Source organism: Nannobrachium achirus, assembly GCF_963921795.1.
Source record: "Nannobrachium achirus genome assembly, chromosome: 11".
Classification (NCBI taxonomy): Eukaryota; Metazoa; Chordata; class Actinopteri; order Myctophiformes; family Myctophidae; genus Nannobrachium; species Nannobrachium achirus.
In genome coordinates this window covers 45183530-45206526 of record NC_137820.1, presented here as the reverse complement: position 1 = coordinate 45206526, position 22997 = coordinate 45183530, and the positions used below count along the sequence as shown (strand labels likewise).

The 22997-nt window shown below is 42.9% G+C and overlaps 1 protein-coding gene across 1 annotated transcript; it reads right to left on the bottom strand.

Annotated features, from left to right (window-relative positions):
- Positions 1–2299: 2299 nt before the first annotated feature.
- Positions 2300–22766, bottom strand: cnot4a (CCR4-NOT transcription complex, subunit 4a). The gene is made up of 13 exons (XM_080736490.1): positions 22544–22766; positions 21036–21259; positions 19086–19283; positions 16745–16831; positions 15740–15841; positions 14841–14966; positions 13728–13852; positions 12942–13151; positions 12768–12825; positions 12017–12272; positions 9431–9943; positions 6980–7213; positions 2300–4293 (listed from the first exon to the last, which is right to left on the bottom strand). The coding sequence occupies exons 2-13, from the start codon at positions 21207–21209 to the stop codon at positions 3962–3964; spliced, it is 2415 nt and encodes an 804-aa protein (XP_080592616.1). The 5' UTR covers positions 21210–21259; positions 22544–22766; the 3' UTR covers positions 2300–3961.
- Between the last annotated feature and the right edge of the window lie 231 nt (positions 22767–22997).

Here is a 22997-nt window from a genome sequence, read left to right as displayed (position 1 = left end):
CCTAGTGCCCTGGGGGAGGACGGGGGTGTATGTTACACCCAGATGAGCAGCGTGCCCTGAGGTAACATTTGGACGACAAGGTTGCTTTCACATCCTGGGTTATTTATTGCACACACGAGAAACGCTATATTCCAAATGAAGTGTGAACACGACTGTAGGCCCTCTGGTACCCGACGTGTCTGCAGGTTTCTAGGTCTGCCTTGGCGCTAGTATAGTCTTCCTCGTGCGAGATCACACAGCTAAAAGGGAAAGAATGGCTGATTTATACTGCCGCGTCGCACCCAGAAAACAGCAGATCTACAAGCTCACAACAACAACACGCCGCACTGCGACAGCATGGAAGGTGGTTTAATGTCTAATAAAGATTTTTAGCATATGTTCAGATTTGTGTGTCGCAAAATGATCTCTCTCCTGCTTCCCTTCTTGTCAGAGGTCATGGAGGACATAAAGCTCTCCCCTGCTGCAGGTACAGTAGCTACTGCTGCATTGGCCTGGAACACGGAGCTAGAGAGGGACTGCATGAAATGTACTCTTCTACACACACACACACACACACACACACACACAGCAGCACAACGCTGACAGTATGATTTGCAACACATATCCAATTAAGAAATGTGCATTTTAAGATCTCGGGATACATTTCCAGGCCTAGATTCGACACCATCAACTAATGCACTTGCCTTTGAAAATCATATGGAATCTTAGCAGGGAAGCTGACGCTGCATATATGAAGGGCTCATTTTGATATTCTCTGCAAGCTCATGTGTACTAGATGGGAGTTTGACTGCAGAGCTTGATCACTGACAGGGAAGTCATCTGCCCCCTAGTGGAAGAAATCCAAACAAGCTGATCAAAACAGACTTTAGTAGCTTAGCAATAGTGACATTTCAAAGTAGGTATGATTTGTATATCGTCACTGTCGGGCAGAAACGTTGTTTCTTCAAGTGTCAAATTTGTTTGTTTTTTCATAAAGTAAAGCCCTGATTCATCTAGGGCTGGGTTCGGTAACCGCCGTACCGCCGTATCGCGGTATACCGCGGCCTACCGCGGTGTCAGGGTCCTTACCGCGGTCAAAAAAGACAAAAAAAATAGGCTATTTTTATTGAGAACGAGCGAGTTTTAAAACGGGGGAGAAGCGAGGACCGCATGCGCTCCATGCCGCTCTGCTCTGGGCCGTGTACCACACGTTGGAAGCCGCCCACATACGTCACTCACACACACACAGTGCACGCAGGGCAGTAGAGTACGGAGCACAACTCTATGACGGAGCAGCAATGCAGCATATACTTTCTCTGTAATCCACTCGACACAAGGATGTTAATACATACCTTGTGTTGTGGCATATCTTTTTTTATTCATACGGATTACTGGCGGAGCGCGGGCCGCGTGGACAAAACCGAAAATGAAACTATTTTACTTTCTCCAGCTCCACCGCGTCGCACGTTGTGCTCCGTCCAGCGGCGCGTCGGCGATTTTATAACCTTTTCTGTCAAGTCTTGTAACTAAAACCTGTATATAGCAGCACTCAATCACTGTGATTTGAGAGTTGAGACGTGACGTGAGTTTGCAGAATCACTGTACACGATCTGACTACCCTTCCTCTTCTGGTTTGTTCACATAGCTGTTTGTGTCTGAAAAGCCCAAGTAGCTAGCCTACGTTACTATGGTAACCCGACAGTGCAGATCTAAAAGCTCAGAACGCATCGCGGATGCGATGTGGTGTGAGCTTGTAGATCTGCTCCTTTGAAAGCCAGACCCGCTGTGCTGTACGGAGAAGTATATCTCGGGCAGTCAGGCTGTGTCGCCTCTCCACTGTGGAGAGGCGACTTTTGGGAAGATGATTGCAATATTTTGGCTTATCGCCGAACCTTAATTAATAGATACGGGGGTGCGGTAATTACCGCAGTACCGGCGGTAAATGGGAAGACGGTAATCGCGGTAACAAAATGTCCATACCGCCCCAGGCCTAGATTCATCATCCAAGGTCGTTGCACAAAAGTAGTGAAAACAGCAGATCTACAAGCACACAACGCCTGTGCTTGTAGATCGGCTGTTTTCACTAGTTTAAATCATTTTTTAAATGATTAATACAAATCGAATGGTTTTGGATGTACAAGGTTTCCACCCGACAACAACGATATACAAGTTACCACTTACTAAATAGGTACTACATTTGTGTCATTTAGGCCAAGGGTTAAAATAATACCAATACGGGTATATGAAGGGACAAAAAGAGTCAACAACCAAACGAAGAGTTTTAACTTTTAATTAAGATTTGTTTTTCCAGACCTGCAGAGGACAGTTCATTTCCTTGTAAGCGCCTTGATTTGTTTCTCTCAAAATGGTGTTAAAACCCAATGCAGGACCCAATGTGTTCCGTTTGTTTCTCCAAGATGAGCTTGTTCATCTGGTGAATACTGTTTAATAAGGGGTTACAGCAGGGGGTGAGAGGAGAGAGAGATAGAGACAGGGGGAGAGAGAGAGAGAGAGAACACGGATCAGAGTTAAGACTTCACCAAAGAAAAAGGCTGTGATAGGTGGTTCTCATGACTCCTTGAATCACTTCTACAGTACTTTGTAATGTCTTGTAGCACCTTGCTTTACGTCGCGCACTCACTCACATACAACTTCCGATGTTACATTATTCAGATATTTAGGTGCACCCCCCCCCCCCCAAGCCATCATGACATTATTCCCCTTCCAATCACTCTGGTTCCTTTCTCTCGTCTCTTCACGTTAAGGCCTCGTTTAAGCCCTCGTGGGTTGAACGTTAAACCCTATTGCCACCCTCAGTTAACATGATCTCCAGTCTATTCGCTGTATCTAGTCATTCCACAACCATGCTGCTGGCTGTCCAAGTCAGGGCTACCTACTGTAGGTGCCACACAGTGGCACTTTTAGTATTTTGTATAGCCCTAGTGCTCAGGATGTGCCACAAACTCCCAAAGCCCTGGCTCCCTGCGGTTAGGCAACGCTCCATCCTCTGATACAGAGGTTCAGCGAGAAAGAAAAAAAAAAACACGGATAAGGAAATCTTCCCTCTAGAGGGATGGGCCGCAGGGAGCCCTCTCCACTAAGGGAAGTTGGGCCAAGTGGCGTCTCAGGCGAGCCTTTAGTCTCTACCTAAGAGGGAACCCATGCATAGCCTGTGCCCTCAACTCCCCTTGCATCGTCTAGTTTCTCTCGCTGGCCAATTTGCAAAGTTAGCTTCTTTGAGAAAAAAAGCCTTTTTTCACAACGGCTCTCTGCACACACATGCTCACCTCGCTCTATTTGTAACCATCGTGGGGAACTTTGCTGCGAGGGTTAACCGTTTCACAGTCTCCTGTTACAGTGGGGAGGATGAGGGTCTTTGGGACAAAGCTTCAAGAGCAGATTCACAGCTTGCTTCATTCTAGCTCAAACAAGGTAATTGTGACTTCAACGACTTCAAACCATATATTTTGTTCATGCTTAATCATCTGAATCATTAGTTACTTAAAAAGACCTCACTTTAGCTAATTCTGTTTCCTTGCAGTTTCATACTCCTCCTGATTAGACGGTTTTATTTTTGCACTCCAGTTAGCTACATGATTCCAAACATCTCAACATGTTTCCAAACATTTCAACCTCACACCCAGAATTTGGTGATGATGGTCTAAGGACTGGTGATGGTAGCAGACAAAAAAGGGTACTGTGCCACGAACGAACAAAACCCAGAAAACGAACAGGCCTTCAGAGTCGACAAAAAAAGGAAGGAGGAAAGGGGGGGAGGGGGCGGAGTTTGGGGGAGAAAGCTTCTTTGTTATTTTGTTAATAATGTTTTATAATCTGCAGATTGGTGCATATTGCGTCATGGGGAGAGGAGAGCAGAGACGGGGGTATTAGCGTGGTTTCAGGGTATACAGTGGTGGTGGAGGGTTAAAGAGGACTGGGTGTCTGCTGTAAGTCTGTGTGTGTGTTATGTGTGCGTCGTTCCCTAGTGGCGGTCCACGGCGGCGCTCTGTAGGAGCTCTGTGGGGGGCTGGCCAGCAGGTCTGAAGGCCGTCTGGAAGCCCGGTGGGGGCGTGTGGAACTGACTGGCGGGGTTGGCCATGGGTGGGGGCAGGTAGGGGGCCCAGCCGCCCGCGGCTCTGTGGTGGGAGAGGGGGAGGTGGGCGTCGAGTAGACTGGCGTGGAGGGGCTGAGGGGGAGCGGCCGCTGTGCTCACGGGACCGTCCATCTCTGTGAGGGCCTGCAGTGACTTGAGCCAGTGTGGCGGGTTGTCGTCCTGGAGACAGTCTAAACTGTTGCCTGCCGAGGCGGGGATACCTGGAGAGGTTCAAGATGGTGGTGAGAGAGAGAGAGAGAGGGAGAGAGGAGAAACTGTCTGTCTGGCTGAGCGAGCAGCTAACAAAACAGTACTGGGAGGATGATGTAAGGTCACAGTCGGCTATGCTATTTCGTGCGAAATCAAAACATTTTTGCGCTTGCAGAAATCATTCACAAAAACGGTTGTGGATGTTAGAAAATACTAGTTTTTCACTGCAAACCCATCTCACAAGACATTAAGTACTGTATAAACAGAAGATCATGTTGCCGACTAATCCAAATCCAATCGCCTAGATATAAATACATTTTAAACAAGACTAGGCAAGCCTACTGTACTGTATGTACTGTAAGTCAGACAGACACAGATACACGCCATCGGGGATTAGAGCTGTCAACTGAGCTCAGAAATGTGTTATCACCGATTGTCAAGAACATGCCTAGAAAAGGGGATGGGGATGTTATCTGGCATTTTCAGTTTAACTGACTTTGGACAGGTGCTCAAATATAAACTACTGCAGAGTGACCCAATATCTTACCTGGGTTACACCATCTGACAGTTCGACTTGAATATTATCAGACATTAAATAATGGCTGTAGCCCAGTGGTTCTCAACCTTTTTAGGCTGTGACCCCCAAAATAATCCTATTTGAACAGGAGACCGGGAATGTAGGAGTTGTAGAGGCATTCAATTGTTTGACTCGGTTCCACAGATAATATTGTGAAAATAGCTGATCTACAAGATGTATATCGTCTATTTTCAAACTGTTCGCCTCCATCTTATATTATTTGACAATTTGGCCAATGTTTGACCAGTTTTTATAGTATAGTTTCATTAGTTTGTTGATTACTTTTTATGCAATCATTGTCTTGGTCTTTTCTGATGTAACCTACAAGACTGTATTAATCCCGCCAATGCGTGAGCGTCAGAGATACAACTTGTAGTGATGGCAAGCTCAGGCATGGATGTATTAATGCCCGAGGCTGGTAGGCAAAAGGCTAGAATAAGGATACCAGTAAGACTCCCTAATCGGGAGATAAGCGACCATCAGGTCGCAGCGTGATTTTAGGGCAAAATGTGTAGGAGCAGTGTCCAAAAATGTGTTTGAAAAAATCGGCCTGTGAGCATAGGAACGTGGAACTGGTGTATTAACACACTGCGCCATCAACATCCCTGCTTCACCATGGTTTTGGATGTTATGTTAACTCTTTGAGTGCCACCCCTTTCACCACTAGAGGGCGCCCAGTGGCCATAGAAAATCCCATAGAGATATGCTGGTATATGCAGAAGCCCTGCAGCCATGACTTGCCTGAACACTTTCCTTTGTGCATGTACAGGAAGAGGATGAAGTTAGCTTGAAGTTAGCTATTGGCTACCAAGCATTTTAGAAGCCTTATTTTCGTCAACTTAGCCATGATTAAACCTTGCACACCTCATGCATGGGAAAAAAACAGAGAAGAATGAGCTCTAAAAAATCCAATGCAATCCTGGATTGCATTGGAGTGGATTTGTGCAGTTTGTTCACAGCTTTCAAACAAAAAAATCCGATTGGAAATCCGTTCAGGCATTCTTGAGATAATCGCCATTATGTTTTACATGTTATGTAAACAAACATGGCTGCCCTGTATGTTAGATGGGGTTGTATGGGGGTGGAACATGCAAAATCGCGATTGAAATCATGTTCACTAGATTTGATGGGGTCCAAAAAAAAAAAATCAAAAATTTTTTTTTCAAAAAATTCTTTTTTTTTTTTTTTTTTTTATATCCCGAACATGTTCGGGATAGGCACTCTGGTATGCGATAATATATCCCGAACTAATTCGGGATAGGCACTCAATGAGTTAACCTGGCCCTGCCCCCCGTCCCCTTCATGACAGAAAGTCAATCAGAGGCAGGTGTGGCACGTGCTTTCCAGAATGATGGTGTAGAGTAGACTACTTTTTCCGTCCGCCTTTACTCCCATGACTCAAAACTCAATACGATTCTCCGGTTCTAGGCTGAACAGAAGGTGGGGAACCTATTTTTCCCACACATCAGGCCTAAGGTATATATATATATATATAAATGATATTGTTCAATGTTGAAAATGGGTGGTATTGACTTTTAACCTCGTTGTCATTATTTAACACAAGAAGCGGACTGAAGACCTCCAACGTCAACAAGACCACAAAGGGCTTATTTGGGGTGTTCCTTTAAGGCAAACTATACTTACTACATTTTTTGTTTTGACTGTATAAAATACTTGTACTGTTCTTCATTTTCGTCTAATAAACTATTCAATCAATCATTTCAAGAATAGTCGGTAAAAGTCGATATTTCAATCATTGGTTCTTAAACCCCCAGGGGTCCTTGAGGGAGTTCCAGGGGGTCCCCAGCTAAATGATCGTTAGGAACCAAATGGACCCTTATGGGTATGTAACTAAAGAGTGTACAAATGGAACCAAATTGACCCTAACAGTAACAGGTCCATTTAACATTGATTTTACATCAATTAACATTGATTTTACATTATAAATTGGGGTTCCAGAGATAACCTATAATGCATGTCAAACCCGGGGTCCCTGAAATTAAAATGGTTGGAATTCACAGCTAGAGCTGTGAAAATCTCTGGAATATCTTTTCAAATGGGTCTCCGCAGGCTAATAATGGTCAATTTGGGGGTCTAAATCATGCGTGTGATCACTCTACCTGTGATGATAGCTGGATCCATCCAGCTGGCTGTGCCGTCCCAGCTGAGGCTGTGCGAGATGCCTGCCGGTCCTCCTGGCCCGCCGATGTGGTTAACACTGTTGGAGGATGAGGACGATGAGGAGGAGGATGAGTTCGGAAGGCCCCCAAAGTTGATGTTGATGTTAGGAAGCAGAGCTCTCAGGCCGTCCTGCCATTCTTTCACATTTAAGCCGTCTATAGAGGAACTGTTTTCTGCACAGAAAGGAAAGGAGAAGGGTAAACCGTCATTACAGGATAAACGTTCCATCATCCTACTAGGATTCAAAATCACATCCCTCGACTCACAGACCGACTTCAAACTCGGCATGCGCGTGGTCGAGGACCCAAGGGAGAGCACTGCAGCGTCAAGTCGGTCAGATAGGCGGTTGTCCAGAATCGAGTGGTGGTTGTCCATCACCAGTGGTGAGCGGACCTCATCGCACGCTCTGCTGTCACACAATGGCCTACTTGTGCACAAGACGCAAGTTGGCACCTCGACAGAGTGCAGTTCTAGTTAACACTTATTTGAACATTAAGAATCTCACTTACTACTTATAGTAGATCCACAAGCTCACAAGGAATGTGATGTATTGTGAGCTATTAGCAGGGGGGGCTTAAAGGAAGATTGAACCCTAGGCTGATTTAGTAGTTTTGAATTTTCCAGTTCAGGTTCATTATTCAAGGCCCGTAGCTCTTGCCCTTGTCAACCTTGCAGGCTTATGCAAAGGCTAAAATTAGATAGCATATGCCATGGTCATTATTGACCTGGCTGGCATCCTATAGTGTGTATAGTTTCAATGTACAGATTATCATTTTTTTGGTTATTCTACTGTTAGACCAGGGCTACTCAACTCAAGATGGCTCAGGGGCCCCTCTGCAAAATTCAGAAAGTCCAAGGGCCGCAAGCTAAAAATTACAGTAGATGAGTACCGGTAGTCTAAATATTAAGGAAACACACAGAAAACAGACACATATACATCTATACGGCCTCATTGGACAAAAAGATTGTCATGGAAAGATTATTGATGGAATTATTACGTTTCTTCTTTTGGAACAAACAAAATAGCAATGGTTTTGGAGAGAAACTGAAAAGTAGACAAAACATATTTTTATTGGTAATGTATGACCATGACATGCCGCAGGGGCCGCAGGTTGAATAGCGCTGTGTTAGACTGATGATAGGTTCTTGGTTTACCCATGATCACAGATTACCATTTCTATGTATTTTATGCATTACCTGTGTGTTGTCCTTGTTTATTGTAAAATTGCTCTAGAGTGTCTGATTAGCTGTACAATTTACAATTGAGGCATCTAGCAAAGTAAAGCTCTACTATTTAAGTTTGTTATAGTGATTACAACTTTATTTTGTCCAATATGAGTATGTTAATACCATATCACTTGCACAATTGGGGTGGTTGTATTTGGTCTCCCTGTTCTTCTATTGAGATATTTAGATCCTGTCTGGTTTAGGGATGTCAGTAACGGTTAATCTACCAACCGGTTAGGCGTCAGCAATAACCGGTTAATTAACGTTTTTTTTTCAACCCCAAATTGTATGGCTGTGTTTGAGCCGTTTCACAAAACTGCAAATAACTTCGCCTCGACGTCTCCACTCCTTTCCTTTTGATATGCTCCCAGACCCAAATACATAGGAGGCTACGTTCTGTGTCCGTCCACCTCACTGTTTTGAAGCACTCGGTGCGTAACAGAGGAACAGCTGAGCTGTCTCTCATTCTAGTGTTTTATTGAAGACTACTTACTCTCTTGCGCCTCACCGGGCCTGTTTAACAAAATTACACCTCTTCATAGCAAAATAGCACTGTCTAGGAGGTCCAGGACAATGAGAAATTAATATGAAAATGAACCGTGAAGCCGCTACGCAAAACCGGTAATTATTTAACGATCAGCTAACCGGTTAACCGCTGACATCCCTAGTCTGGTTTGAGTGGTACTTCTTGAAGGTCAACATTCTATTTCTCCCCTGAGCAAGAAGGCCGGGTCTTGCACTGGCACAGCTCAAATCCAGTGCAGAACAGGAATGTTATAGAGTGTTGCTTTTAATAAAGAGTGTGTTAGATTTAGGTCAATGTGCCAGTTTTCAAACTGCGGAACTGGAAAACAAACTACAAAATCAGCCTAGGGTTTCTCCACCTTTAAGTAGTTATGGATCAGTCTCCCAAGTTGGTTTGTTCGCCAACTTGTGGCCAGGCAGGGAACTGAATCTGCATTCAGGTTGTGTTTCATTCCCCTGCGAGCGTAAGGGCAATCAAAGCACATCAAAACAAGCCAGCTGGGCCTTTACTTGGATGCCACATGTGTGTTTTGACATTCAATACTCTGCTGTGCCATGATGGATTAGCCTGTGTGTTCTCTGTATAAAAGGTTGTTAATTGATTAACACAGTTAAGTGCCGCCCAACGGTGCCGGTACCTGAGATGGGGATGCCTCCCAGTCCTGTGCTGTGCTGAGGGGGCAGATTTAGGTCCAGGAAATTACTGTGCGAGGCGGCGCTGGACGAGTGGTTCAAGTGCGTGAGGTTATTGCATGTGGGGATCGCCATCCAGGGGTGTCTGGACCCCGGCTGTTGCTGCTGCTGCTGTTGCTGCTGCTGCTGATGATGATGACTGCCATGGCTGTTGTGACTGCCGGGGAAGCTGAAGGAGCTATAGACTCTGTGGTGAAGTGGCAGGCGTGGGGGGCCACGCATACTGAAGGCGCCGTTGGGGTTCATGTTGGGGGGCAGCAGGCTGGGGCCGTGGTGGTGGAACCCGGGAGACAGAGGGCTCTGGTCCTGCACCGACAGCTCCTTCTCGATCAGATCGGCCAGCGCCTTGCGGGTGACGTCGAAGGGGTCGAAACCCAGGTCGTCATCCTGCTGTTTGGTGGAGGAGCCGAACCCAAAGGCGGCCTGCCAGTCTGTGGACGATGCCACTGGTATTGTGTCTGAGAGGAGAGAGGAGGCTATAAGCATGTTTTCCCCTGATCTATAAAGTCAAACGTACAACAAGTCCAACAACAGCGTAAGCATTCTCAGTCAGTATAAATGCAGAGCCCACACAGCCCATCACAAGCAACCGCCCTGGGATGATGGTAACAAAAATACCACTGACCCCAGAATGAACATACTGTAATATCACATTTTAGCCTGCTTGACACCAGAGCAGTGGTTTCAAAACTTTATGTCCCAAAGATACACCAAATCTCATATAACACTCATACATTACATTTTCTTCATTTTCATTTGCTAATGCCAAATAACCACTTCACTACATAACTTGTAGGTGTTAACTTTGGAAGTCAATCATAGCCAGTCAGTATGGATTACTTTGTTGTATAGAGTCCAAACAAAGTAGTAGATAGGGATAACACTTGTAAGCATAACATGTTAGATCCCTGTAGAGTTTAAAACCAACTGCTAAATCAGAGTTAGCAGTTGTACTTTTTCGCCCTACATTGAAAGCCTAACATCACAGCTGCTTAGATGTGGAGTTATTTTGTTGCATTGGAAAAAAAGGAAAAAAGGAAAAAAAAAAGAAAATAATAATAAACAGTTCTCCAGTTTGATTGATTTTTGACTCCTCCGGTAAGGATATTCAGTATTGCTCCAATGTGGAATATGCAGGAAAACTGTCAAAATATTACATGTTACATGTAATATACTATGTAATATAATATAATATAATAATGTTTAAAGGAGTGATAAGTCATAAGTAACATTCCTAAGTACAGGCATGCAAACAGCCCCTAAAGAAGGTGACAACATTCCAGGGGGGATTTTGCGCGAGCGCAACATCATTTTCCGGGTCAGGTTGGGTCTTTGCGCGTTCTAACTCGGTTAAATGCAGATTGGATTTAACTGTACCAAAAACATTTTGCAGAGTGTCATACTACACTAGGATCAGTCAAGATATTAACATTTATTCCCTGATGAGATCATACAAAATCTGATGCTAATTTATTCCTAAATGTAACTTTTAAAATGACCGGCTCAACATTATCTACCATGAAGCAGAAAAGTATGTTCAGCACTGCTGAAAATACTTGGTTTGTTAAACATTAACATCATTATTAAGTTAACATTAACATTGTCAACATTAACCTTAAATCTACACCAGTGGTTCTCAAACTTTTTCATGTCAAGGACCCCCAAATTGACATTTAACCACCATTTGAAAAGATAAGCCAGGGACCCCCCATAAGAGAAGATGTTTTACTGCTAAAAAGAGTGATTCTCAACCATTTTAATTTTCAATGACCCCCCGTTTGACATGCATTAGGCCCCTGGCCTGGAACTCCCTCAAGGACCCCTGGGGGTCCCAGACCCCACTTTGAGAACCACTGATCTACACGATTTGAAAATCAAAGAATACAGCTCTGCGCGTGCAAACGCACAAGCACACACACAGCGCATTTCCGAGCGCTACCAGCTCGCCACAGAAACAGATTATCAAAAATTCGGTTTCGGTACTGGTCAACAGTGCATGGTTTTCACGCTGTTAAAAGGTTTAGTGGAGTTTAGCAACTTGGGAACAAAGATTCTGCACAGTAACGCCGTCTCTCCTCTTTTGACAGCTACGCCTGTAGGCTACAAGCTGTAGCCTACAAACAATAACACTGCCACCACGTGAGTGTGATTTAGCGTGCATTCATTTGCCATCGCCTGAAGGGATGTTGTTTCCCATCACCTGAAGGGACAGGCTACTAAATCTAACTTCGAATTGGTTCAGAAACATACAGGCTTCAGAGTGAACCTTCAAAATAAAAGCCATTGTACGCTCCTTGACCACAGCCTTTTCAGACGATGCGACACCCCCCCACCCCATTAAACATTTTCTCATCGAATCTGCACGATTCACACAAATTACCTTTTTGGATTAAAAACTGCGATTTTCGCCAAAAAGCTACAAGTTTGCATGCTTGTAAGTAAAATTTCCCAACACTGATTGTAACACAAAGAGATTTACAACAAAACCCCCCTCCCCTGTGCATTAACAAACACCAACAGCTCGGACGCACCTGACGTGAAGAGGCTCTGTGGTTCGGGGGTCATGGGCCAGTCTGAGCCGCCGCGGGGGGAGCTGGGGAAGGGGGGCAGGCCGGCGGGCAGCGGGTTGGGGTGTCTGAAGTTGCTGTTGTCGGAGAAGAGTGACTGGGACTCAGCCGCCGCGCCCTCAAAGGGCGAGCGGGCTGTGAGGTCTGACATGCTGATGGGGACCACCAGGCTGGGCTTGGTCAAGCCCGGAGGAGGGGATGGGGAGTCACTGTTCGACATCTACATGGAGGGATTGACAGGAGGGGAGAGAGAGCAAGGAACCTTTGTGAGAATCTCTCTTGACCACTTAATCCCTACTTTAAGACGTATGCTTTACTTATGCTTTGCATAAAATCTGAATTAATCCCTACTTTACATACGCTTTACATCAAATCTGAATTAAAAACATGACAAAACATTAAGGGAAGAAAATAAAAGGCCATTTGAGGCAGTCTTCTACTCCACTGACGGACTTGTGCAATGGCGAGATGCCATTGTCTGAGAAGAGGTCGACTGTCCTTGTTAACTCTTATCTTGAATCAATTATTTCTGTCCATTTTCTGTTATCCTCTGAAGATTCTGAGATGCTACTAAATTCCTTCAGCAAAGCTTTTATGGGAGCTTTTTTCCATTCCGTTCTGCTTGTACACCATTTAACAAACCCGCCCACGATCACCACTCAGACAGATTCAATCAAAAAGACATGTTAGTAGTTTTAGACATTATTACTGTTACCTGTTGTAAAGTCTCTCCATTCACCATACTGTTTGATTCTGGAGGTTTATCGCTGGGACTGGAGAGACAAAGAAACAAAACACACATGCACACACAGTTAAGTATAAAGTGAGAAAAACGCTATGAGAAATTATACCGTCAGAATGCTTCGTGCACAGTTGCGGTTTGCAGTACCTGTTACTGTCACAGTTGGAGGAGAAGGGGGACAAGGCAGTACTCTGTCCAGTCCCCAGCTCTGTATCCAGGCCATCTGAAGTAATGCCTTCTTGGTCTAGATAACAGTCTAGCAGCAGAGGGGACTTGCGGTCCTCTGAAAGCCCGTTGGACAGTTTACCATGCCCCGACAGTGTCGGCCACCCGTCTTTACTGTTGCCATTGTTGGTTCTGTAGCACAAGCCAAGTGTCGTTCATAATTTGCATCATGACAAAAACATTGAAACAATATTAATTTAAAAATATATCAGTATCGATATCTGTGAGTGTCTATTAGGCCCGCCACAATTATTACATAATTGTCAAATAGCAATCATTCAACATAACCGCAATTATTTTGTCATAATCGTCAATCGTTTCCGTGTTGAAGAATGTTCATATATTTTCAAACATTTAAAAAAATAGTGGAGATAGCCGATCTACAAGCTCACAGTAGATCAGCTATTTCCACTATCAATGTTCTTTTTTTAAAGTATAAAGTTGTCAGAAATGTCAGTAATTTCTTTGTACAGTATATTTAGGGTATGTCATATCTGCGATGTGCAACTTCAAAGCCTACAAGCCACGCAGAAATGTATTGTCAACAACAAAAACACAATTAAATCGTTAATCACAATTATTTGAATGACAATTAATCGTCATGTGAAATGTCATAAGACCATAGAAATAATAGTTATTGGCCAGGATTTCTTCAATAACGTGCATTTAATTAGTAACGTGTGTAGGTAACGAAGAAGACTAACATACCTCTGCGTGGCGTTGGATTTACTCTTTGACTTCTCTGTCGCACATGTTGGGGGTTGTAGAAAGCTAGGGTTCATCTTATAGAGGTCTTGGAGAAGCTTCTGTTCGTACTCTTGGTGCTTCCCCGCCTAAACAGTCCAACGGTACATGATCACTGACCATATTCACATGGTGTCCAAATTGTTCCCATGTCATACTTGAATGGTTGGAAACCCCATTCCCAAAGTTTATTAACCCATTTAGGCCTGAACACATTATGACGCAATATTTTATGCTTTAACTATTGAAAAATAGCAGATATACAAGCTCACAGCGCGGCACCGAGTGCCGCGCTGCGAGCTTGTAGATCTGCTATTTTTGAAAAATTGTGAAAATTGGAATTTTGACCCGATTCTATAAGTGTCTTTTGAATCCTTCTAAGATATTTGGAAAAAAAACCTATGTTTCTATGTCAGCAATCTGGCCAGCCATCGTCAAAGAAAAGGTCATTTTCACTTAACTGGAGCTCAGTTAGTCTGTTCTTGAGAGACTACTATGTCAGTGGTTCTCAAACCTTTTCATGTGAAGGACTCCCAAAATGATATTTATTTGGCCACGGACCCCCATCTCAAAATATTTAGTTCCAGGGACCACCCAGAAGCAAAATTTGAGTTACAAATGTTCGCTTTGAAAATACATATATTCAAAGATTTGCACACATTTTCACGACTTTTTTCAAAAATAGCAGATCTACAAGCTCGCAGCGCGGCACTCGGTGCCGCGCTGTGAGCTTGTATATCTGCTATTTTTCACTGGTTAAAGCATTCAATAATTCTAGGCCTAAATGGGTTAAGATTGGTGATCAATTCAAATGTCAGTTTTGATTGTTCATTGGTTTTCAATTAATAGAGGAAAGATCTCTTTAGGATGACAATCTTATCGATTCAAGAATTACAATTCTTTTGACAGTCTGGCCAAAGCTACCTGAACTTCGGTATATTTAAGTTCTAGAAATCTCACAATGAATCGCAACAAAATGGGGATCAAACCGAATTGTGAGCTCCCTGGTGATTCCCCCCTCTATAAAACATAGAGAAGGAACAACCAACAGTGAAGAAGAGGGCCTAAATGTATTACCTGCATTTCCTCTTTAGTAAAACTAGCCGCCTCGTCCCCCAACTCGTGTAGATACATACAATCTGGTTTGGGACACTGCATACTTTTGAGAAAGTAACTGCAGTATTTTGTTGTCCCTAAAGAAGCCTGTAAGACATAATGCAGAGATAATGGGTACGTGAAAATGCTACGATTCTGCCATTGCAGTATATTCAATGATTTTGCTTTGTTTAACAAACAAGGGCAACCTAGAGTTGTACAGGGTTAAGGGCTTGATGCACGTATCTGAAATCTGAAAACTGAAACTGAAACTGACAATCTACAAGCTGACAACGTGTCACAGCGCAACAAAGTGTGAGCTTATAGATCTGCCATCTCCGGTGTGCGAAACAACACGCAAACAAGTATATGTAAATCAAGTATTAAGCATTTGAAAGCAGCAGCAGCAGCTTTCAAATGCAATCAGTCTGATTCTACCATGAATACATCCAAAATGATGTATGACAACATTTTAATCAATAATTTACCTTCTTGAGCCACCAAATTGTATTATAAATTGTACGGTTTGCCACATGTCAGTTCTTGAGTTAGAGCTGTAATACGGTATATGAAGTTTCATGGCCTTCTATTGTGATTTGATGATGATACAGTACATTGTTACCGTGTGGAAAGTGATACACACACACACACACACACACACACACACGCGCACGCACGCACGCACGCACGCACACACGCACACGCACACATCACAATAGTTTTACGGTCACTTCACAGCTCAAGTAACAATACTCAGGGAACAAGCAAGGCCAAGTTACAGTACCAATAACCTTTACTGCTGCTGACAACATACAAAGAACCACATCAAGTATATGCAAAGATAGACAATCTGAAGCTAAAGTAGTTATGTTAAAACTCACCTTGAGTGTTCTACCATCAACCACCACATTGTTCACACACTGTATTGCACGTAGGGCATCTTCAGAGCGGATGTAAGTAACATAAGCACTAGCACTAGGCCCCTATGAACGAGAGAAGAAAGATTATTCATCCAAAGTGTAACCAGCAGCCAATATGACTTTAGACCCTCAGCCAACACAGGACGTCTGTCCATCCATTCTATTCCCCACAACACCCTGGCCAACGTCCTAAGTGTCCTGGACTCTCTTCCCTTCTGGATCCAGAGCCATATGACCTCCCCCAAGTCAGGGCCGCAAATTCACTCCCCATTTCCCACCACATCTCTTCAGACTCCACCTCACCCCCTTTAGGGCGAGGTTGCTCCTCGCCCTTAGTGCGTCTTACTAGTATTATGCAGCAGATTTATATATTGTTTACTTGTTCACGTTATGACATTTAGATAAACCTACACGTATACCGTTTGCTTGATCACAAATGCTGACATTTAGACAGCATGTTGTTTAGACAGTGGTTCCCAAACTTTTTAGCTCCTGACCCAAAAGAGAAACTGCGTTGTGAGCTTGTAGATCAGCTATTTACACTTGTTTTCTAATTTGGGGAATTTCGTAGATTTTTCTTTTGTTTATTAATGAAATTCCTTAGGAAAATCATTTAATTTCTTTTTCTACTTCGCGAAAATCTGAAATAATAATAATTCAAAACGAACCCATAAAAATGTGTCTGCAACCCATAAATGGGTCCCGACCCACTGTTTGGGAACCAGTGGTTTAGACAGATGCAAGGTCTGGTGTCTGCCTCCTATCCTAGCTACTTTGTAGCATGTTTTTCTTTGCACTCTACTTACATGACCATTTAGCCTGTCATTAATTTGTTGACTCCTGCCATTTACTCGGATTACTTTGTCAGTGACTCTGGATAAGTGCATGATCTGCATAAATGCCTAAATTGTCAATTCTAATCATACACTGTGTACAGTAGGTGCGAAAAGGAAGACTGTGTCTTACCTGTGAACCAGCATATGATGTGCTGTTGTTAATGACCACTTTATGGATTTTCCCAAACTTCCCAAAGTACTCTGGCCTTTTTAGAACCTGTGTAATGTAGGAAAAACAGATAGATGTGGACATGTATAACAAAGTAATGCTTGAGGCTTACTGAAGGCTCCAGTAAAATGTTGACGCTAAAAGATTGTTACACATGCATTGCAAGTCATTTACTATTGAAGTGCTAAATGCTTTTACATCATCTGTGGCTGTCAGATGATGGTACCAACAACAAAAAGCTTGCCAATGTCCCAATCACGCACACTAGCAACGACATGACAAGAGATAATAGGTGTCCAAATGTCTATTCAAACCGGCAACAGATTCTCTCATGCTACTGTCAGTCGGTTGTCAAATCCTTGTGTGCTTATGTCTAGGCCACGATTATTACATAATTGTACATAATCACCAATCCACAAGCTGTGAGCTTGTAGATCGGCCATTTCCACTATCAATGATAATTTTTAAGTATAAAGTTGTCAAATTATGTCAGCGATTTCTTTGTATGTTTAAGTTATGCGTCATATTTGCCATAGAGGTGCACCGATCCGTTTTTTTCTGTGCCGATCCGATCCGATATATTAATTTGGCTATTTCCCGATAACCGATACGATACCCGATATTTACAGTATGCTACATAGCAAAAAAAGCTTCACCTTTAAGCCATTTATTAATTGTAGGATAGCTTCAGTTCAAATAACAGAGTGCATTCAGTGCAACTGAGTGCAAAATGCAATGGCAACTCTTTTTATATATAAATTCTTCAAATAACCCAGTCTAATTATGGATATAATATTGATGCCAGCTGATCATTCACTTTAAGTAATATACTACTGTATATATATGTTTCCATAATGTTGTGCCATTGCTGCTATGTCTGTGTCACTGTTAGAGCTGCATGATTATAGCAAAACCTTTATTTTTAAATTATGTGTAGGCTACATTTCAGATGATTTATTTCAAATATTATTGTTAATAATATTATTATTGAATAAATATTGTTTTAACAAGCAAAATCGTATCTTAATGCAAAAGGATTGTCTTAAAAGCTCAAATAAATAAGGTTGCATTTCCAAGGTGAGACATTTACCCCTAGTCTGACTCTAGTCTGGTCCTTTCAAATATTTAAGGGCAAAATTATTACCTCATGCCCCTGCTCCGGTTGTTATGGCTTGTAAAACCCATGGGTAAAACCTCTGTATAGGGACTTAATACATTTCTGTTGCTTAATGTACTTTGTGAAACTATCGGAGGAGACTATAACGACTTTTAACGAGCTTCACCTGGACATGCATTAATTAATCCAGCGTGTGGAGACACACGACGACATCAAGCAAAGTGAACTGACTTTCAACAACAGAGAAACGGGAGGTGATTCTCCTTTGAAACTGGCTAAAATAAAGAGACATTCATAGGATGGCTTTTTCTGTATAGCTTGCAACAGCAGCAATGCTGTTGCATTCTATCTATGAAAGTGAAAGTAAAACTCCTTCTGACCGTCTGGACGCAGGAAAGCCTGGTGACACGCGATGCTTTTTTTCTTTCTCCTTCATCTTTTTTTGAGACGACAATGACACAGGATTATGGAATATATCCTTGTATGTAAAGGTAATCAGCACCATCTGTATTCGGTAGGCTGCTAATGTTTACTGAGTGTCAGGCATAGAGTTATAATAAGTAGGACCAGAGCATCTTGCTGTGCAGGCTGCAGCAGGGAGTGCAGAGAATGTAAAGAGAGGCAGGGGCTGACATTTCTAAAAAGGCATTTTGGTGGACAATTCTCTTGAATGGAGTTATGGTATGGAAAGGGGACATTTGCATTTCTTTTACCATAGTAAAAAAAATGCATTCATGGTCTGAAGAGGGCAATTTTTACAGACGGATAAAAGGGCAGGGGCTCAAGCCCCCTTTGATGTCTGTGTGCAGTCTGTGCACGTGCCTGCTGTGCAGCCTGCAGCGAAGCCGTGTCTCGTTAAGACAAGGGTGGAGGAGCGACAAAAAAAGAAGTTTGATCCATAAGAAGATTTTGGGATGTTTATTTAATAATTATATGCTAAAAACATTTGGTCATGGCCTCATGGGCTTACAATTGCGTGATTATGTTGTATATTTATTATTCTTATTATTATTTATATCGGGGCTTGGATCGGCGACGTTGTGTCGATATCCGATATAATTAATTAACATTAATTACCTTCATATCGGCGGCCGATACCGATCCAATATCGGTATCGGTGCACCTCTAATTTGCCATGTCCAACTTCAAAGCCTACAAGACTCTTAAAAGCTGTACAGGACTCACCTCGGGGTCTGCGAGCCGCTGCGAGAGCCCCACGACAAACACCAGGTTCTTCTGGACCACCCTGACACTGGCCAGGTGCTTGCGGTTCTCCGTCACCTTCTGCTTCTTCTCGTTCTGCTTCTGCTTTTTCTCGTTCTTTATCCTCTGGATCTCCTCCTGTGTCAGGGGCTTGTACACAGCAGGGTCCTCCGGGTACGGCTGGACAGGGTACAAAACACCATGGGAATCAAGGATGGGAAAATGGCAGATCCACAAGCTCACAATGCGTTGTGATGTGCCGTGTTGCGAGCGTGTAGATCGGCTATTTTCAAATAGCTTAATTATAAAATAGGGCTAAAGTGGATTAATGTATGTTTTATAATAAAATGTATATCTGCAAAGTAACTAAAGTTTTAAAATAAATGTAGCGGAGTACAATATTACTCCTGGCCTTGCACCTTGAGTATGTTCCCCTTTTCAATCGTTTTAATTATATTATGACACTTGTTTTGGCAAAGTAAACATATGTTTTCTCATGCCAATAAAGCTTGTTTGAACTTTACTATAGCTGGTGGTCAGTGTTGTTTTTGTTGACGAAACGTTGACGAATATCATTTCGTTAACGGCCCTTTTTTTCACAACAAAGACGTGACCTTACTGATCTAAACATAAATCTCTAGTGACTAAAATATGACGAGACGAACGTGTGTTTTCGTTGACGTAACGAAGACGAGACGAACATCTGGATGTTAAATAAACATGCATGAAAAGCTGTACAATATTATTGTAGTCAATGGAGGAGTAGTGGCCAATCATATGGAACGTTCTAGGACGCATATAGCAACAGGCTCTGTGATTGGCTGGGGTGTCTGCATGCCTATACATGTGTTGTTTGTTGTTGTTAGAAGTTCCTCAATCAGAAAGCTAATCATCTGATTGAGGAAAGACCTACTGTATCTGCCTCATGCAGCAGCGTCAACATCAATTAATAGATTCAGTCGTCGGAAAAGAAGCAAAGATATGGATTTATTTTACAATCCAGGAAATAATGCAGGCTTACTTACGACGGCTGCTATTCCAATCCGGTAAGCTGACGGCACAGTCCTTTTAACAAAGTGATAGTCCTTTGCTTTGCTGAGAAGTTGATTTGCTTATTGACAGTTGACAACTGGACCCTTCTGTTGTCACTTTCCTACTAATCCTACCTCAACATTTTCTATAACATCTGGCACCAAGCTTCAGGCTAATGTTGGCTTTTAAGCAAGCGTAAATTAATTGGATTATTTGTTGCAAACTGTTGATTTAAACTTTTTTTTTGCTGGATCATGGATGTGGAGGTCGCTGGATGCAGAGAACGGTACTATTCCCAAAGGCTACGTACGTTAGTGACGTAGACTGGTTGTTTGTTTTCGGTCAGCGGCGGCCGACGTTGCGTATGACTGTGACGCCACGTGTAAATCCTTGGAACTCAACAGTACCGTATGTGTGTGTGTGTGCTGTCTGTAGTGTGACAAGTGAGTTTAGTGATGCCATACCAAAAAAGACATGCATACTGTATTCTTATATTCTTATATTCTTATATATTATATTACAATTGCCTCCTATGTGAACTGTGCATATAAATAGGATGGGGCAGGTGTAATATACACTTGTTATAAGCCTATACATCTATTGCTTTATGAATTCAATTGCACCGGTCAACTTTGATTCCAATGTCTAATAATAAATGTATTTAAAGATAGATTTTTCTTTTTGACCAAACCTATCGACTAAAACTGGACTAAAACCTTTGTGTGGGTTCGTTGACTAAAACCTTTTGAGTTCTAGTCAACTAAAACTAGACTATCAAGGATATAAATTACTAAAACTTATAAGCATTTCATCAAAAAGACCAAGACTAAATCTAAAATGCTTGCCAAAAACAAGACTGCTGGTGGTCCATCCAGACACATGAACATATCCGCTCCTCACCTTTCTGCATGCAGGGCAGAGGCCGTTCTCGTCTGTGCGGATGCGGTGCCAGCAGAAGCGGCAGATCTGGTAGCCACAGGTGCAGGGAAAGAAGTTGACGTCGTCTATCTCCAGCGGCTCCATGCACAAGGGGCACTCCATGGGGTCATCCTTCATCTCAGGGCTGTTGGACATCCTATGGCACGGCCAAGTGTGGATTCTGAAGCCGATGACAGAGTTTCGGGCTGGGAACAAAAGCACAGGCAACACTGACGCCGAGTAACAAAGCCCTAGCACAGATCAGAACAAATACATCTGCTCTCTTGGGTTGAATAAAATCCCCTTCATTTTGTTTCTTTATCCACATGAAACCAATTTCGCTGTAACCGAATAGAAATAGGCGAACATTTGGCAAAATAGCAACTAACAAAGTGTTTAAGTGGTTGATTAGCTGGGTGATATTTAAAGCCTTTGGGGATAAAATACATTAGACTATCACGGTCAACAATGTAACAATCAACTGTCAACAGAGACAAATGGAATTATTTCATGCGCTGTACCTAAATTCCAGACATATCAGTGATGCAACCCTCGGCCTCAATTAGACATAATAAAGGGGAGGCCAATAACGATGCTGAGGCAGGCAGGAGTTATCACCATGAATGCTCTGAGTAACAGAATCCATGGGGTTATCCGAGGATAAGCTGGCACGGACAACAATGCGAGCCGTGTCGATGCAACACACAAAAAAATTATGAGCTGCTGTGAGGTGAACTACTAGGCTGGTGACAGACTGATTTTTATGTGATGGCAGCAAACTCCATGACAGTATTAGCCAGTAGCCACACAACAACACCAACTACTGTTTGACAACAAGGAACTGTCAATAGCCCCAAACAGCTGTCAACAGGAGCTAATAAACTAACAGCAGCCATGAAAGATGGCTTTGAGCCTCAGCAAAATGGACATCGGAGTTGAATTTGATTAACACGATGTAGATATTGTAAAGGTGTAGGTGGTTGTACAGTACATGCTAGTAGCTGCTCTACACTGTCTGACGGCAGATCATGACAGATGTCAGTGAAGCTGTGGCTTTTAGCTAGTGATAGAAGCCGGCTCGAGCGCCCAAAACAAAAGCGCACATCCAGCATTAAAAACGCACACATATTTACCGGGGGGGATGTTACTGTGTCAATCAGAAACGCGCACTTCACGTGACAGCCGTTCTCGTTTGAATAATAACAAGTGACAGCTTGATTGTGCTAGGCGGTTAGCATTCTGGGAGCCAAGCTTAACGCTGCTGCGGCCTAGTACACAAGCTAACCTACACCATAGTAGAGTAGTTAGCATGTTAGCTACCGGGGAGGGGGTTCACAGTAAACGCCTGACATTTTGCTACTGCCACAACTGTGTTGGTGGTGTACATGGTCACAGGAACACCGATCACTTTCTCCATTTATTGTGGGTAGTTAAACGCTACGTAGATAAGAGCCCATGTAGCAATCTGGGCTAACATTAACGTTACTTACCCTGTCCGAATTTAGCTTAAGGATTCCACACCAAGGGAGTCACACCAAACTGGGCGGGGACTGCTAAAGCCAAACGTATCTGAAATGTCCAAAGATTATATGAGTAGTCCCTTAAGATGAAGTTATATGTTATTATGATGTGATTGTAAAAGCTCCAGGGATTGTTTTGCCCCTTTCTTGTCTTGGTATTGAGGAGACAGTTGACGCTCAAACCACCATCTTAGCTAGCTTTAAAGTAGGGAGGAGGGAATGGGGCAACTATTCAATCATGCAACTGAGGCTGCGCCAAAGGACCGGTGGTTTGTGGGAAATGTAGTTTGTGATTAAATATAAATGTGAGGGTTATCATTACAGTTAGGCCTACATTACCAAGAAAGTTGGAAACATACCCACCTTTCCACTTAAAGCGATAATCTGCGATTTATTTTAATGAATACATTTGTATTTTATTTAT

Bases quoted from the DNA above. Each gene is read 5' to 3' on its own strand.
- cnot4a (XM_080736490.1), bottom strand. From the start codon at position 21,209: ATGTCCAACAGCCCTGAGATGAAGGATGACCCCATGGAGTGCCCCTTG. The intron at 13,853-14,840 runs GTAATACATTTA...TGGACTGTTTAG, and splicing joins TTACTAAAGAGGAAATGCAG to GCGGGGAAGCACCAAGAGTA. The intron at 4,294-6,979 runs GTAGAGTGATCA...GAACCTCTCCAG, and splicing joins GGATCCAGCTATCATCACAG to GTATCCCCGCCTCGGCAGGC.